Source organism: Eurytemora carolleeae, unplaced genomic scaffold, assembly GCF_000591075.1.
Source record: "Eurytemora carolleeae unplaced genomic scaffold, Eaff_2.0 scaffold1199, whole genome shotgun sequence".
NCBI lineage: Eukaryota > Metazoa > Arthropoda > Copepoda > Calanoida > Temoridae > Eurytemora > Eurytemora carolleeae.
The window spans coordinates 77,303-94,350 of record NW_019397084.1 but is presented as its reverse complement, the minus strand read 5'-3'; the positions used below and the strand labels follow the sequence as shown (position 1 = coordinate 94,350).

Below are 17,048 nucleotides of genomic sequence, written 5' to 3'. Positions count from 1 at the left end.
AAAAAGTCTCGAAAACACTTAGAAAAGTAAATTCCCGGCAAAGTTGGCAGTTCTCTCTGGTAAATCCTTGCTAACAGTGAATAAATAGTTATTCTAAATCAGGTTTTTTCCAGCTGTGGGTTTCTTTAATATAAAAAAAAACTATAGAATTTTTCATCTATTTAAATTTAGACATGATAACCTAATTTTCGAATTAGAACAAATTAAAATTAAGAATTTAAAATTGTCAGAAAAACCATAGACTCAATCCATGAATGAATAATTTCCTCTCATTCCAACCTTTTCTCTTTCCTTTAAAATCTTTAAGATTCTCTCATGTAGTTGTTAGAATAGCGGAAATGCATTTATCTGGAATAAGATTAAAGGAGGGAGGGATATCAGCACCGCTATGAGCAGAAAGACGAGGACCTCCATTAGCTGAAGGGGAGACCAGGGCCTCCATGAGCCAAGGGGGGGGGGGGGTACCAGGATTTCCATAAGCCAAAGGTAGTGAGACCAGGGTCTCAATGAGCCGACTCCGAGGGAGGGAGACCAGGACCTCCATAAGTTGCAGAAGGTCCAGGACCTCCATCAGGGGCTCCGTGGATCGAGGGTTAGAGACCAGGCTGGCACGAACCGATGGAAGGATACCCGGCCGAAACAAGCTTCCCAGATTTGTCTTATAATACTGACTTTTTTACTAAAACTTACATTTCTTACAATGAAAGGAAAATTTTAGAGATAAAAATAGCAAAGGAATTTAAGTTGATCAGTAAAAAATCTTGCTTTAGGCTCATGGCGGTCTGGTGTCCTTTCCTCATTAGGCTTAAAAGAATGCTTTTTAATTTAGAAACTAGAGAGTAAAGAACTAGAATACGGAAATCAAGACAAAAAGCTAGTTTAAATAATGTTCGGTAATTTCGTTAAAAGTAAAGGAAGGATAGCTTCTCAAAAAGAGTATTTATATAAAAGCGACATTGAAAAAAGAAAAAAGTTTTTCTTTTCAAATATTTAATCTATGAGAACAAATATTATCGTTTTAAAAAACAGTTTAACTTGTTTCAAGAAACGTCAAAACCAATATACAATATTTACCATATTCCCCCCCCCCCCAAAAAAAATGTTGTTGCATTTGATGCATCCTGAAAGTCATTAATTTTTATAAAACTCGTTAATGACGCAAAATCAATGATTTTTTTGTCACAACCATGTAACTTGTAAGTTGTAGGAATTTTGCGATGAACAGGGCTAATTAATTTTACAAGGAAAATTTAGTCATAACTACAGGGAATTCTCAATATAAGGATGAAGAATAAGAAAATTATAATTATGTTTAAAATTATAATAATATTAATTCTTCTCTAAAGTTTCATCATCTGCGAATAATCCTATATTTTCATTTGATTTAAATCTAATTTGTATTCTGAATTCTATATTTCTCAATCTACAGGCACAATCCCCATCCTACTGATATCTTTTATGTCTTAATCCATTTCTGATTTAGGAAGAGGTGTGTATTGATGTTGAGGGGTCCATTAGTTCTTGACTTCATTAATTCAATTTCTTTCCAAATAATACAGATTTAACTAACTTTTTAGCTTTTTTAGTTTCCAACGCCTTTTATATTAACATTACTTTATGTTTACTCTAAAAGTGGTTATTTTTATCATTCTCAAATTTTTGCGGATTTTTCTGTTTAAATAACCCCATTTTCAAAAGCAATTAAAGTTGACATTGATTTTTGGCAAATTTTTCAGACTTTGGGGTCGTGTAAGTTAAGCTGTTTTGGTGTTTATTGTAATACATCAAACAGTGGTATAGCTAATATGAAAAGTTGCATCAATTTTCAGAATAGACTTGAAGTGTCACAACGCATTGACTTCCGATTTTACTTTACTATGCCTTATCTACGCTTCTTGGAGCCTTAGACAATGTACATTTTAAATGATCTTGATTTTCTCTCATTTGTGCATAAAAACATCAGTGGATTATATGTATGCCAAAAACATAAATATCTAAGAAATAACTAAGAATTGTTTAAGGAAAATGGAGAGAAAATCACATTACATGCGTCCCAACCATTTTAAAATAAAAGAATTTAGTTTTGCCACAAAATTGCAACCCGATAGTGTAACCTTAGAATTTTCCAACTTAGATTATTTGATTTAACAGAATTTATAGTTTGAAATATTAAATTGTCTCTGCCATCGGGTTGCAATGATGACGGGATTAGAAAATAAAGATTTGTGTCTTTATCCAACAGACGTCGAAACGGCTGAACCGGTTGGTCCCAGATATTGTGTGGCACAAATATGACCCCATAGGGAAGGTTTATGGAAAGTAGAAGATGAAAAAGTTTCCCCGAAAAATATGTTCACAATTATCATTTTTGAAAGTTTAGGCAAAAAACTTCGTGAAATCTTTAAAATTATTTAAAATTGCGACTTTTAGAGCAATTCAGGCAAAAGCTAAAATTGTTAAAATAGTTACTATTAATTTTCTCTAATCCCTAAAACTTGGACTCGAGATGGACCTTTAAAATTTTACTTTAATTTGCGAAGGTGCTAACTTTGTTTTTAAAGATTGCAAAAGGACCTTTGTATAATGTTTTAAAAGATATTTACATCATCTTTGTCAAATGAATAAACTCTGATTTTCTTATTTCTATATATTTACAACCCAATGTCTTAGACCTCAAATATTTTGAAATATGAAACTATGATCAAATTATCAAAGTTTGAATTTTTAAAGCTTTACACCATCAGGTTTCTGATATATATATAATATATAGATATATAATATGAATATACATTTATAAATGAATTGTATTTTAGTTTTGACAAAGACTTAATTCCTTAACAATTCTTAACAATTTACAAAAAAGTGGGCGTTAGGGGAAAAATGTTTTTCTTTTCTTTTTCTTTTTATACTATAAAAAAGACAGAACAAATGTTCTAAATTTTTGTTTACATTATCTAACACGAACAACGAAAAACACTTGCCAAAAAGAATCACCCTCAACTAAGCTATGGTGTGTTCTGTAGTAGTTTGCAGTACACTTTGCAGTACACTGACCAAAGATTTAGAAGCGTTAGTGGACTGTGGGATTACTACTATGACCACAGGGACTCCAAAATTGCAAAATCTCATGCAAAAATCAATGAGGATTTTGCCAATCGCTACTTAAAATAAAGCCATAAACTTGTTCTGTATAGTTCTTAAATGTATACGTCTAGGGCTACAAAAAAGTATGAATTACTTAGTGATGTGAAATCAAAGCTTTAAGCGGGCGTTGCAATACAAAAATTGATACAAATTTGCATAGCAGTCCAGTCTGTGCCTTTATTTAATAATTATTAGATACATTTTTTCGACATACCTATGCAATTTTTTTTAAACCTCCCTGACCCTGGCAATACTGTGCTATCTTAAAAATTAGACTATGAAAATATATTGCATATCAGTATATTTGTAGTTTGAATAAAAGTCTTTATTTAGGGATAAATACAAATCTTCCTTCTAAAATTTTTCAATTACAACATTTTCGTTTAACTCATTTTCGAACAAAACAAATATGTATGCTTGTCAACTGAAATAAAGAGTTTTCTGCATTATCGATTTTGATTCGTGGGTTATACCTTGTCTAACTGTTCATCGTCAGAATCTTGTTCCTTAGCGACAACAATGCTTTGATTGATTGATTTGTTTATTACGTTAGTATTCTTTTGCAAAAGAACAAATTTTATTACTGACTGAAAAACGGTTAAAAATTTCAGTTCATAGCCCATAACTTTTTTGTGACTACAGATATTTTTGAAAAGAATTTGAAAATGCATTTAGAAACATGTGTCACACTTTGATATTTTTTTCATTTTTTTCCCTTTTTTAAACATTTTTTTCCACCCTCCCTAGCACCCAAAATATTAAAGTTATCGGTCTAATTTTTTTCTTTGAGCTGGCCATGACAAATTGGGCTATGAACATGCATTTCAAAATGTTTAACCGTTTGAATACTTTCTTTTAAAACTTTAAAAAATCATCAATTCCTTCCTATATTACATAAATTACATTAATTTAAATTTAAATTTAAAAAATGCGTTTAATTTAAACTTAGCATGATTATTTTTTCAGTTTTGATTCAATAAAATGTCTATTTTAGAGTATAATAGTTTTTTTTCATGTAGTTGTAAAATCCAAATTCCCAGTTGCACTTTATAGATCATGGTTTAAAAGCAGGTACCAAAACTCAAAACTTAAATATTTTTAACATATTTTTGTATGTATGATAATGGGAAGATCAAATCATTGATAAACTCTCAGAAAGATAATTGCAAGTATTTTTTGACTTTTAAAATGCATTTCTACCATTCAAAAAACGTTCAACATAATTTTTTCTTCTATCAATTCATCTTTATATTCTCTAGACATCCAAATGTTCTTTGTTTAAGTATAATCCATGTCTCCCGCTATCTCCGTGTGCTGCATACTGTTTAACTACTTTTGTATTTGAAGTAAACATACTGGAAGTAGAATATTAAGATAAATTTAATGGCCAGATTCTTTGACAAAATATCAAGTTATTATTGTGCCTCTTGAAAATATTTCTGTACAAAACCTGTAAATTAAGTACAAATACAGTCTAAGGAATAAAATTATGGAACAAAATATTCCTAAATTCGGAGAAGTACCTCTTTCATTTTTCCTTAAAGAGACTGTAAACAGAGAAACAAAAATTGAAATTAATTAATTTTTAGTTTGAAAAATAAAGATATATCTTTTGTCAAAGGAATTGAGTCTTTGTAACAAAATCAAATATTTAAACCACAATATCTTTAGAACCCGTTGTTGTAAACCTTTGATATTTCAAACTCTGATGTTTTGATTTAACAGAATTCATAGTTTGAATTATCTAAGGTCTACAACATTTGGTTCCAAAGATATTGTGATTAGAAAATCAGGGTTTGTTGCAGAGACTCAATTCCTTTATCAGACAATTACTGTGAGAGAGTCACTTAATATTACAACATACACTCCACACTCCACACTCCACACTCCACACTCCACAGTACTATTCTGAAGAGTTTTCATTAAAATCTTATCATTAAAACAGTTGATAAAGTATAAGGTATGTATTATTGGTATAGAATGTTACTAGAGAAAAGGAAGGGTTGGGACATGTGGAAATGGGACTGGAGTGGGGAGGGTGGGAGGGAGGACGAGGAAGGAAAGAGGAGTAGCTGGGTTGGAATTATCGGATTTTCATATAGTTGTCTAAATAAATTTATAACAAACTTGTAGATACTCAATGATGAGGTTATCACTCATAAAATTTTTTTTCTTTGCTGCAAAAAAAACATATTTTTTCTTTGCTGCAAAAAACAAAAGCATCTTTTTCCTAATTCCGAACCAAAAGTGTACTCGAAATTATAAACAGAATGTTAGAAATATACTACAAAATGTTATATTATTACCATGATGTCCGTGATTGCTGTCCAGATGTTTGTAACTTTGAAATGGTATCGGCAAGTTCAGTAAAAAATTTAGATTTCTATAATTGTCGAATCACTACAGTAACCTTAAAGCATCTTCTTGTCAATAATGAACAAAATATTCTTGTTTTAATCATGAAAAATTGATCTTCATTTTTCTATAGGATAAAGTGCTTTAATCTAAAGATTTCCACCTTTGCTTCTGTTGTAGAAATCCTCTAATCACTCCCATTGAAAACAATCAATTTTCAAAATTTATCGAATGGATGTCTAATTCCCTCCTGAAAATACAAAGGTTTTACGGCTACTCAGGGGCGTAGTGGGGGGCGGTACCCTTTGTACCCCCTAGGCCCCCCCATAATTTATAATATTTTTTTTCGCGGGGTTCCATTTACAATCCATTTCAGTCTCTCAGAGGAGAGCAGGAGGCTGTGCAACCTGACCAGGATGCACATGCACCTCAGCATCCTGGACCAGGTTTCGAATGAGGAAATATTAAAAAAAATATTTGTTGCAAATAAACCAAGAGTTCTTGAATTTTGAGGCAATAATATTAAAGCTTTTAATTATTCTTTGTTAATTCTAAGGCCTTATCATTTTAATGGATGCTATTTTTAACCCGTTTTTAATGGTTGAAAACAGCTGCTATTTCCATAACTTTTTACCATAATTACTTTTATCTTTATTATTTAACAATCTTCATCATAAATATGTATAATGTAGATGCAAACATCACCCACCGGACCTATTTATTGGTTAGGGAATATTTATATTAGAAATTTAAGAACATTTTTTATCAACAATGTTTTGGGACAATGTTTTCTCTCACAAAGCGCCACAAAAAAATATTTAGGTATCGTTAAAAGCTTTGAATAATACCGTCTCCAGTGTAATCTAGTCAGCATATGATTGATATTAATATTATTTATGAGAAATAAAATATATTTTTAAAATTTTTTTTAATAACTTTTTCATGAAATTGCATTTTTTTTCTTTGTTGCAACCCCCTGATTTTGTTCATATAATTCATTATAGACAAATTAATTTTAAACAAATCTTGAAGAACATGTTTAATCAAACAATAGATAAAAAGGAGATTTATTTTGAGCTGCACTTTGATAAATTCAAAAGTTTCATTTCACAATTCATTTTAATAGCACATTAGTCACCAAAGGATTTGAGTCTTTGCCACAAATTCAATTTTTGTAATCCCTATATCTTTGCAACCTGATGATATAAACCATTGATATTTTAAACTCATATTATTTGATCCAACAGCATTTATAGTTTAAAATTTCAAAGGTCTACAAAATTGGATTGCAGCGATATTGAAATTAGAAAATCAGAGTTTGTGGCAAAAGCTCAATTCCTTTTGTTTAATGTTAAACAAAACTCTAAGAGGATTTTAATAACAAACTTTCTTAGACAGTGGTCAGCATATATATAAATACAGTTTAGGTTTTTTACATGATGATATTATACAAATTAAGTATTAACACCAACTACTTTTTGTTATTTAGCATTTCAGTACCAAATGCTGTTTCAAATATATCTTAGACTCTGTGTGATATCGCCATCATAATTAACGATTTTTTATTAATCTATGTTAACCATGATAGACATGATTGAATTTAAAAAAATGCATCATGTTAAATTACCTCAAACAATTTTCATCCACTTCACAACCCCCCTTAGTTTATATCTCCAAACCTAGCTGTTTTCTATTGTGTTTTTAGTAATCATATCTTTGATTATTTTTACAATTTATTAATAACATATATTTTCATTTTAGATATTTTACATTGATTGATCCTACAATGAGATTCTGAAAACCTTCTTGGAATGTCAGGCACCCTGAGAATACTCTTAGTAAAGAATAAAGAAGAATTAGATTAATCACAAAAAGCATCAATTTTAAAGAATTGAAGTAGAAATAAATATGCGGTGAGATTCTGAATCCCTTCTTGAGATGCCAGATCAAATAAATTAGGAGATTTTCCATTATAAACATTACAATTTTCATATTTTGAAATCTATGCCAAAGACTCTAAGACCATTCCAACCAGAGTAAAAGTTGAAAACAATCCCTTGCCTGATTTTAGTTAAGCGATAATCCACCCAGGGTAGAAGAAGGGGCAGTTTAAGGATAAACGTTATCACTGGTAGAATCAGAGCAACCTGCTCGGTGGAGCCAAAATAACAGTCTTTCCAGGTAAATAGCTTGTAGTTCTGCCCAGCTTTTGGAGGTGAAAGTGCATTGAAAGTAGCGTGAAGAGAGCATAAGACAAGACAACTCCAACCCAAAACTGACTGAATGGCTCTGAACTCTCTCCAGGAGAAGGAAGATGAGACTGAAGGTAGAGACGAAATGCCAAGAATGACTGCCATGGCAAAGCCAAGCACTCCTGTTGTGTAGTAAGCCTTTTTGTTCCAAGGTAGTTCACCCAGATCAGGCTTTAATGTCAGGCAGTACATACAAGCATGAACACTGGCTGATAAAAGCATCAACAGTCCTAAGTACTTTCTCATCAGCATCCAGCTGTTTAGCCAGCGAGGAAATGCAGCATATTTTGAACCTCTCATCAACTGTATGTAAGCTGCCAGAACTCCAGGTAGATAGCAAGCAGCAAGCAAGTTCAGGGCTTGTCCATCACAGGCCTTAATGATATCCTTAAAAAACATATCTGTCAAAAGACTGTATGTTTCACAATCTATTTCCTCAGTTGGGTGCCATCCAATTGTATTATCACGGCATAAATAAGAACGTCCAAACTGAAGAAAGTACATAAATATCCACATCAGAAAGGCGATGGCGAGAGGTGTTTGCCATACAGGAAACAATTGCAGTGGAATGTTTTCTATAAGCCTTGCCGCTTTCAAGTTTCCATGATCATATGCGTGATAGCTTAGAACATGAAGCAAGCTTGTTACCTTATCCTTGGCCAACTTACTATCCGATGCAATGGGGACTTCCTTGATTGTTCTTGTCCTATTTTCAATCTCATAAGCTGACAGGGTATTTAATGCTTTTACAACTGCACAGCCAGCTGGTAGTTTGGCCTGGAGTAATTCTGCTTGCGAGTGTTCAGAACTCTTGCAAATCTTAACTCTGTTAGAGCAGTCAATTACAATTTGATTAAGAGATATTTCGGCAAGAGGAATGCTGTCCTGATGCAGATAGGGTATGGCCAAAATAATGATGTTGTTGTCATGAATAGCATCCCGGATTGACATCGTTGGAATTCCATCACTACTTACTGTTGGTGTCCTTGAACCTATGCAAACAGGAATACCTGCTCGAGCAAATTCTTTAGACAAAGCTAGACCAAAGCTTCCCCTACCAATGATTGCCACCTTGTTAAAACCTTCTTCGCCCATTGGAATTCTTACATTGGAGGTTTTAGTCTCAATGCTGGTAAAGAACTTATGTTGGAGGGTCTTTTCAGTTGCCATTATTTATAGCACTGATTCTAAACTATTGTTTCTAAGCTCTATTTATATAAAATGATAAGACAGTTCTTTGAGAATGGCGTCTGGAAATTATCTTTGAAATATCATGTATCTTTAAGTTTTAACGCGCTTTATTTGCATTTCTTAGAGTACGGGTACAATCTTCAAACAATGTTTGTTTGATGAACAAACATTGATGTCTTTTAAACAAACAGTTATGAGTTGTAGAGGGGCATCTCTGATTCCCAATGATACTCTTTAAATCGTGGACAGGCCACGGGGGGGGGGGGGGGGGCGGACGCCACCAAGCCCTCTTTGCAAAGGATAAAAAAACGGCAAAAAGATAGAAAAAGATATTAAAGATAAAAAAGTGTACTCATGTTGTATATTATTTTTCACGGGTATTTTTAAAAATGGTAGTTTCAGATCTGTGACCTGAGATGGAATTTAAAGAATTTTAGCCGCGGTTTAAATCCACCAAAACCCGGTTTAAATTAGGCGCCGGCTTAAATCTTGAAACATTTGATACAATTGTAAGTGGAACCAACCATATTTAAACCTCGGCTTAAATTTAAATTGCCGCTCAAATTCTTTAAGTTCGGCCCCAGAAGAACTAATTAGTATTTATATATGAAACTAATAATTCAATGTTTTAAAATTTTTACAAAGAAATTGAGTCTTTGTCACAAATTCAATGTCTTTGATACTTCAAACTTAGATTGTTTTGTCGAAAACATTCATGGTTTGATATATCTAAGGTTTACGACTTTTGATTGCAAAGATATAGGGAAGAGAAAATCAGAGTTTGTGACAAAGACTCAATTCCTTTCTAAATATTGTTTTTATTTTTATTCCTCGGTTTATCAGTTACATTTCACACTATAGTAACTTTGAATATTGATTATTGAGTATAACTTTTTCTACCGTCCGGCATCCATCCATATATTGTTAGTGTTACTAACTGGTGTTGTATTTACATATGTAAGACTTTAATGTAATTCTGGTACCAAATGTTCTGGAAACCGGAAATTTCCGGAACGATTTTCCGGAAAATTTCCGGAATGATATTCCGGGACGTTCCGGAAATTTCCGTTTTACGGAAAAAAATCGTTCCGGAATTCCGGTTTTCCGGAACCTTTTCCATAATGGAAATGGAAAAAATTTCCGGATCATTTCCGTACGTAAACCGTAACCCGGAATTCCGGTGGAAACCCTATTGTGCCCTTACCGTAACCGGCCCTATATTATACTTCACGTGCCCAGCCCTGTGTATACTTAAGTATAATTTCTTTGATTAAAATCTGGTTTTTTGTCATGAAAAACTTGTTTCTCGTAAACTAGTCTTTTTATTTAATTTGATTATTAAAATTATAGAGATATAGAAACATCCTGATTAGAAAGTACATAATTTATTCAAAATGAATATATTCTTGTTAAAATGGGCGTTGGACAACCACGCAAAGTAAAGACGGGGGGGGGGGGAAACACCAGGTACCTATCCGAATAAATCTATATAAAAAACAAGACATTCGTATATATGTTGCGAATAGCCGGCCAAACGGCTGGACCAATTGGGCTGAATTTTTTTGTGTACACTCATGGGTGGCCAGAGGCTAAACAAAATTCGAATTTTTTTTTCACTGGCAACGCCGAACCCTTCATCTTGTGTAAATATTACTGCTTTAAAGTGGATAAAAATGAAGATCAAATGTCACCATGTAATTCCTCTCTTCCACCTCAATTCTCATTTTTCGGACATTTTTAGATCAGAGTTGATGAGTTTTATTAGGAACCAGAAAACCTTTCCGATTCACACATTGAGAGTTTCAAATAGACAAAATCTAATAGATTCAAAATGTTACGTTTTTTTTCATAAAAAATATTCAGTTTCATTTATTGTAATTTCGATCTATGGATTTTTGGAGATCACTGTTAACCCTATTCCCTGTAGTTTTTTTTACATAACTGAGGCTGTTAAAATTTTCTGACTTTTCCTGCATACCCAAAGCCCTCCCGTTAGGCCTAAAACCGGGCTTTAATACTAACTGCTTTTTCCTGTAACAAACTAAATCTTTGTTTTGACCCACTTCCACTTGTCAGATTTTGATAAAATTTAGCTTTTTGGAAAGCCTTTGACATAAGGAAACGAATTGCACAAGTTTTGCGAAAAAAATTGCAAATTTTTTGCAAACAACCTGTAAAAGGAAATTTTCACATTTTTAGTTTTTCTTGATTAAAAATCAGGTTATTTAAAATTTTGCATTTTTGAAATGGCATGGTCAAGGGCTTTTTAAAAATGTATAATTTTTCATTTTTTGGACAAATTTTGTTTGCAAACATTTTTACTATATAACTGGATTTTGCGATAAAAAATTCAATTTATCCAAATTTGCAAATTTATTGCCGATTCTAAAAGTAGAGCACAAGAGCTTTCCAATGATGTATCATTTGTCATATTTGGACATCAAACATGGGATATCCTGGTTTTCAAGTACCCCAGCAGGGATAGGGTTAACTATAATAATGGGGTTGAATGTTCACCAATTTAATAAAAACAGCTAAAGTACCATAATTTCTTCTCATAGTTACAGTATTCTTGGGTTAATTGAGAACTGTTCTGAGAAAAGTATCCTTTAAAANGGTGTATGCAGGATTTAAAATTTTTATCCATGTAGGTGGGGGTTATGTTGCCAAGGAAATAAACTTAATAGCCTATATAAAAGGCAACATCTTCAAAATAAATTTTTCTACAATCTTACATTTTTTCAATTCTACAAGCTTAAAGAGACTGGCGTTGACCCAAGCTATTAAAAAAGAATAATAATGCCCTTCAACCCTTTAACCATTATCTGATCAGTGATCTGAAAGATATGGTAGTTTTTCTAGATGATTATAATGGATATCTCACAGTAGTTGAGAAGATAAAGCTTTTATCACCAAATTGTAAATCGATCATGGTACTCTAAGAATGGACGATCACTTAAAAACTCGTGTACAGTCTCTTTATTGGAAATTAAACAAAAACGAAATTCAAAACTTACTAAAATATAAATAAATTGACATTTTTGAATTTAAATTTAGTTTTTTTACGTTTCAATAAAAGTTAAATATAAATTTTAATAAGTGCAATATTTTTAAAGAAAAGAAAATTGTTGCTAGGAAATGTTTTTTAGTTTTCAGAGATTTTTTTTTACTGTGGATTGTCGTGAGACGTGTCGAAAGATATTGTTTAGTAAAATCATTTCTAAATAAAGTGTCGGATTAAAAACTGAAATATTTATATTCAATATGCTGCTGAAGAATGTCCTAAATAAAATACTGTGTCCAGCAATAACCTAACTTAATAAACAATAGAACATGTTCTAGACTTATTTTAAGAAGATATATTTAATAATATATTAGAATTCAAGAATGTTAAAATTTGAGATTTACAAAATTATTTTGCTTCATGTTCGTAAGACTATTTTAAATCGTATTTAAAGAGCCTTACTATCGTCGTTCTATTACACAGTTTTATGGGTCCCACATGTATATCTATTTAAAGAGCCTTACTGTCGTCGTTCTATTTATGGAACTGAGTTTTTGCCACAAAATCTGATATACACTCTCAAATTGCAAATATGTAGGATATTTATGAAAATTCAGTTTCCTTGATAAAAAACATTTTATCGTACTTTTTTTAAGGGGGACATTTTATTGAGTTTTTATGAGAATTTAGCAAATGATTTTAAAATGATCCAATTTAACATTTTGTTTTCATGTTTTCTCTCTCGAATTCAAACATAATTTCCGTTTCAATTCTTATAAAATCAGCCCACAAACTATGTTTTCATCAAAATCCATCAAAAAAAGCGTAATACACCTTATTCTTCATAATCAAAGGAAAAATAAAAAAATTAAAGTTATAAAAAGTGTCTAAATAAAGTATGTGAAATTTATTGTTGAAGTTAACTTTATTGGGAAAAAGTCAAAATTTAATGACTTCATTAATCATAATTTTGAAAATATCTAAATGAAAAGAACTGTTAAGCGTAATTTCAATTTAACCTCCGTGCTAAAGATGGCTTTGCTCGTTTCACAACGGTACATTTGAAACTTGTTTCTGATCAATAATGTAATAGATATTTTCGTGTTGCAAGATTTAAAATTATTTCATTCTAATAATTTTAACTTGTTTTCCTGCAGTAGAAATGCCCTAGTAAGTTTTAAGAAAAATCCCAGCTGAAAATAATCAGTTTTCCAAATTATCATGCTGGATATATATTTTATTCTTGATCAGACAAAACTTAAGGGTAACGTTGTGAATCAGGCATTACAGTCTTTACATGGAGGGTCACTTTGAAATTACGCTTACAGTCCCTTTAAACTGAAAAAATTATTTGTTTAAAGAATGAAAATCTTCGTTGTTTTTCTTCTTGCATCGGCCTCAGCAAACCCTCAGTTCCTGAAAGGAGCCAAGGTAAAATATATTTTTAAAATCTACCAGTAATTAACGAACAAAATAGACCCCCTATAAGGCCAACATCTTATTATATCTGGGGGTGCTGACATGTCTAAATTCTCATTTCCTTTGTAGAAACTGAAAACAAGAATGGTGCTCCTTTTGACCTAAATTCTATCTATCTATCTGTCCATCTATCCTTAGGAGACGTATGAGAGTGTAAAGGCAAGGCTTCAATGTGCTGAAATGCCAAATGATGGAACTTGTGCCATTCTCTTCGACGATGATGAGTACGTTTTAATTTTAAGGAATTAATCAGATAAATTGAATATTTGAAAACATAATAATCTTAGATAATATATCTAATGTATCTAGGAAAATGATTTAATTCTCGTATCTATATTTGTTAGTGCTTTATATTCTGTTCTTTAATGTGTTGTATTGTGTATTGTGTACTCTGTAAATATGAACCATGAATGTGCTTTATTGTGTATTCTCTAACTATAAAAATGAATAGGTTATAACTTTCGTTTAGTTTTCAATTTTGTTTAATCTGCTGTTTAAATTATTTGTTTATTTTCCAAATATTTTTTTGTTTCAAAATATAGATTTTTTTATTATTTCGCTATTATTGAAAGATCTCATACTTGCCTACAGATAATAAATCAAATGTTTAAATGGTTTTTAGTATTAAAAAGATGTGAAGATATTTTTTTTTTTGCTAACATTGTGTTCACATTGCATTGTAGCCCAGAATTCCAGAATTCAATTGCCATTGCACGGTATTGCGATAGAATTACAAACAGGGAATTGCATACTGATCGTTATCTTGTTTTGTTCTGATCATTATCTCGTTATTCAATGATATTTTCGTATTCTTATATTTTCCTTCATTTAAAAATTTGTATCTAGTTGTACTGGTTGGCAGTTAAAAGTAAAAGAGGGATACACTGAATTACCTGAGGCCGGCGGTTTGAAAAAACTTTTCATTGACGACGCCAAGGTAAAATCTATTTAAATAAAGTAGTAATCTCAGTTTGGGCGATTTTTTGTTTGTTTGTTTGTATGCCTGATCATAAATCAAAAGTCGTGAATGCTTTGACCAAATTGCCTCAGATTTTGAGCAGGAAACTAAATAGAACCACCGGAATTTTCTTAGCCAGGTTTAAATGTTTACTTAATTTCCAGGGACAGGCTGGTTCCCAAGCTATAAACATTATAATATTTCGAAGATTTCAAGGAATAAAAATATTTTAGGACGTTTATTCCTTTTATCTTGGATTCTTTTGCTGACAAACATTATGCTTCGTGAATCATTTAACAATAAAAAAATTGGCAAAGTTTCTCTTTCTTTTTTAAATTATTTAAAAAATCAAAAGTGGTAGTTTAGGCTGAGTCATAAACCACAAACAAACCCTGTTCTTGTGAAGTCGCACACCTTTTTTGACGTGAATTGAATCTAAACAGACAACAAAAATGAACTTTTCTATGATTATTTAGGAAGATGATGCTGAGGCTGTTCTTGTGAGAAAAGGATGTGTTCTTGTAGGATATGATCATAAGAAAGGTAAACCATATTCTTAGATATTTTCACTGGCGCAACACTTTTCTCCGATTATAAAAATGTAAAGAAAAACAGTGGAAAAGTATTGTTCCTGTGAATAATGATAATAATGTGCAATATTCTTCTTGCTTCTTGCGATTTGGTTCACGTAACACATGCGTGAAAACCCTGGTAGGAATGCCAAAAATGTCAAAAAACGAAATTCTCTTCCATCAGGTCACAGCAAAGGTCTGGGAGATGCTGTTGTTATTGCTGCTGTAGATGCTCACAAATACCAGGACTTATCTGACGATGGATTCGATGATCTTGACGAAGAGGTATCTCATTAAAAAAAAAACATTTTTTTTGTTTTACTGGATAAATTAATGTTCAATTTTTAATCTATAGATCAGCGCTGTCGACTGTGTTTGCTCTGGGTTCGCCTTTAGTGAGTCTGGGTCAACAGGACCTAATAAGAACTGAGGTTAATAAATAAAATCACCAACTTCACTGGTCTAAATCCCCAAAACTATTGTTTAGTCTCTATATCTTTGCAATTTGATGTTATAATCCTGTGTTATTTTAAAATTTGACTCAGGTTGAAAAGAAATAATAGATGGAACATTTTTTATGGGAGTCATCTGTTCCTATCTAAAATTATCGGTTATTAATTTTTTGAACAAGATAGAGAGCAAAATAAATTTCAAATGTATTTCAAAATTCTCAGGAACCATTTTTCCAAGTAGTTGAATTAAACCTTTAAATATGAAAATATGATTCATTATTAAATTCTCTGTTATTTGGAAACATGAATTTAAAGGGACTTTTCACTAAATACAAATAAGAGAATATGAAACATTTATTTTCATTTCTATGTAATTCTTCTGTCAAGATATTTGATAGAAACCAATGAATAACTTCAAGATGCTTTAGCCCTGTAATTTTTTTCTAAAAACTATATCTTTACCGGGTACATTTGTCATATATAGCTTGATGGATGCTTTTACATTGCAAACAAAGTTGTTTCAAAGTCTCTGACATAGGACCATGAAGGGTTACATCGATTATGGATCTCAAACGTAAATAAAAACCAGAAAAATCCTCATAAGTCCTTTATATACATTAAATACATAATCTCTCATTTCTTTTGTTCGATCTCTGATGGATTAAGTTTGAGACTATATTCTGAAAGTTTTCTTTCTGTAACGAACGGAGCTGATATACTTTCGTAAGAACGCTCCTTACATTAGAACAAAGATATGATTGACATCATGTTATCTGAAAAATAATTCATAACAGATGTAGTGAACTTTAAAAAAATGACATGGCTGAGACATCTAGAAGTTCCTCTTTAATTTCCTTTGCAAAACTTATTAAACACACTGAGTATATTATTCTCTTAAGAGAATTGACCAAGTGCGTCATCCAAAAATTATATATAAATGATTTATTATTAACTTTTTACCTAATAATAACATTTGTAAGCATTTGCTATTCATATAAGATAAAGAAATTGTTTATGATTTTTAGAGTGACGGAGATAACAGAGGCCCCATGCAGAAGATCGAGACTTTTTGCTTTTATTTTAAATTTTGAATATATGAAAATAATAAATTAGACTCAAGCATGTGTTTTTCTTCCTGATGATACATCAGATCCAGACTGCAATGAAAAGTTGCATCCATTTCAAGACTGGATCGACTTTAAGTTGTCGTAACGCCTAGTGACCTTTAATTTCACCTTACTAACTCCTTTACACTTTTTTGGGCCCTAAACATGTTAACTAAAGAACTTTAAAGCACATTGGTTTAGCTTTGGTATTTAAGAAGGAATTGGCAAATTTCTCATACATTTGTAAAGTGATAGCTTTCAATATTTGGATCACTGTGGATATTGTGCAATGCACTCATGTTGGATACGAAACTGTAAACAGACCTCTTTTAGTTTCTATAATGGAGAAAAATAAAGTTTTGCCTCTTTTTTCAAGAAGTGCCTTAGCTAAGTCTTGCTATTTCTTGCTTAAAGGGTGTGGTCGCGAAAATGAAAGGGGGTATAGGCTAATCCCGAATTGAATTCGATATCGATCGCTACTAAATTTACTTCTATCTGTTTTGTCTATAGGGAGAAAAAGGTTAAAAACGTTTTA

General features: G+C 31.6%; 2 protein-coding genes across 2 annotated transcripts; one reads left to right on the top strand and one right to left on the bottom strand.

Annotated features, from left to right (window-relative positions):
- Positions 1 to 7,214: 7,214 nt before the first annotated feature.
- Positions 7,215 to 8,937, bottom strand: LOC111711721 (metalloreductase STEAP4). Its single transcript, XM_023486143.1, has one exon. The coding sequence runs from the start codon at positions 8,919 to 8,921 to the stop codon at positions 7,488 to 7,490; it is 1,434 nt and encodes a 477-aa protein (XP_023341911.1). The 5' UTR covers positions 8,922 to 8,937; the 3' UTR covers positions 7,215 to 7,487.
- Positions 8,938 to 13,266: 4,329 nt separating this feature from the next.
- Positions 13,267 to 16,531, top strand: LOC111711720 (uncharacterized). Its single transcript, XM_023486142.1, has 7 exons — positions 13,267 to 13,377; positions 13,564 to 13,649; positions 14,272 to 14,362; positions 14,860 to 14,926; positions 15,140 to 15,240; positions 15,311 to 15,386; positions 16,433 to 16,531. The coding sequence occupies exons 1-6, from the start codon at positions 13,309 to 13,311 to the stop codon at positions 15,383 to 15,385; spliced, it is 489 nt and encodes a 162-aa protein (XP_023341910.1). The 5' UTR covers positions 13,267 to 13,308; the 3' UTR covers position 15,386; positions 16,433 to 16,531.
- Positions 16,532 to 17,048: the final 517 nt, after the last annotated feature.

What these genes read in the sequence shown, in the direction of transcription:
- LOC111711721 (XM_023486143.1), bottom strand. Translation starts at nt 8,921, where the DNA reads ATGGCAACTGAAAAGACCCTCCAACATAAGTTCTTTACCAGCATTGAG.
- LOC111711720 (XM_023486142.1), top strand. Translation starts at nt 13,309, where the DNA reads ATGAAAATCTTCGTTGTTTTTCTTCTTGCATCGGCCTCAGCAAACCCT. An exon ending in ATTCTCTTCGACGATGATGA is followed by an intron (nt 13,650 to 14,271) that starts GTACGTTTTAAT and finishes ATTTGTATCTAG; the next exon opens with TTGTACTGGTTGGCAGTTAA. An exon ending in AGGATATGATCATAAGAAAG is followed by an intron (nt 14,927 to 15,139) that starts GTAAACCATATT and finishes CTCTTCCATCAG; the next exon opens with GTCACAGCAAAGGTCTGGGA.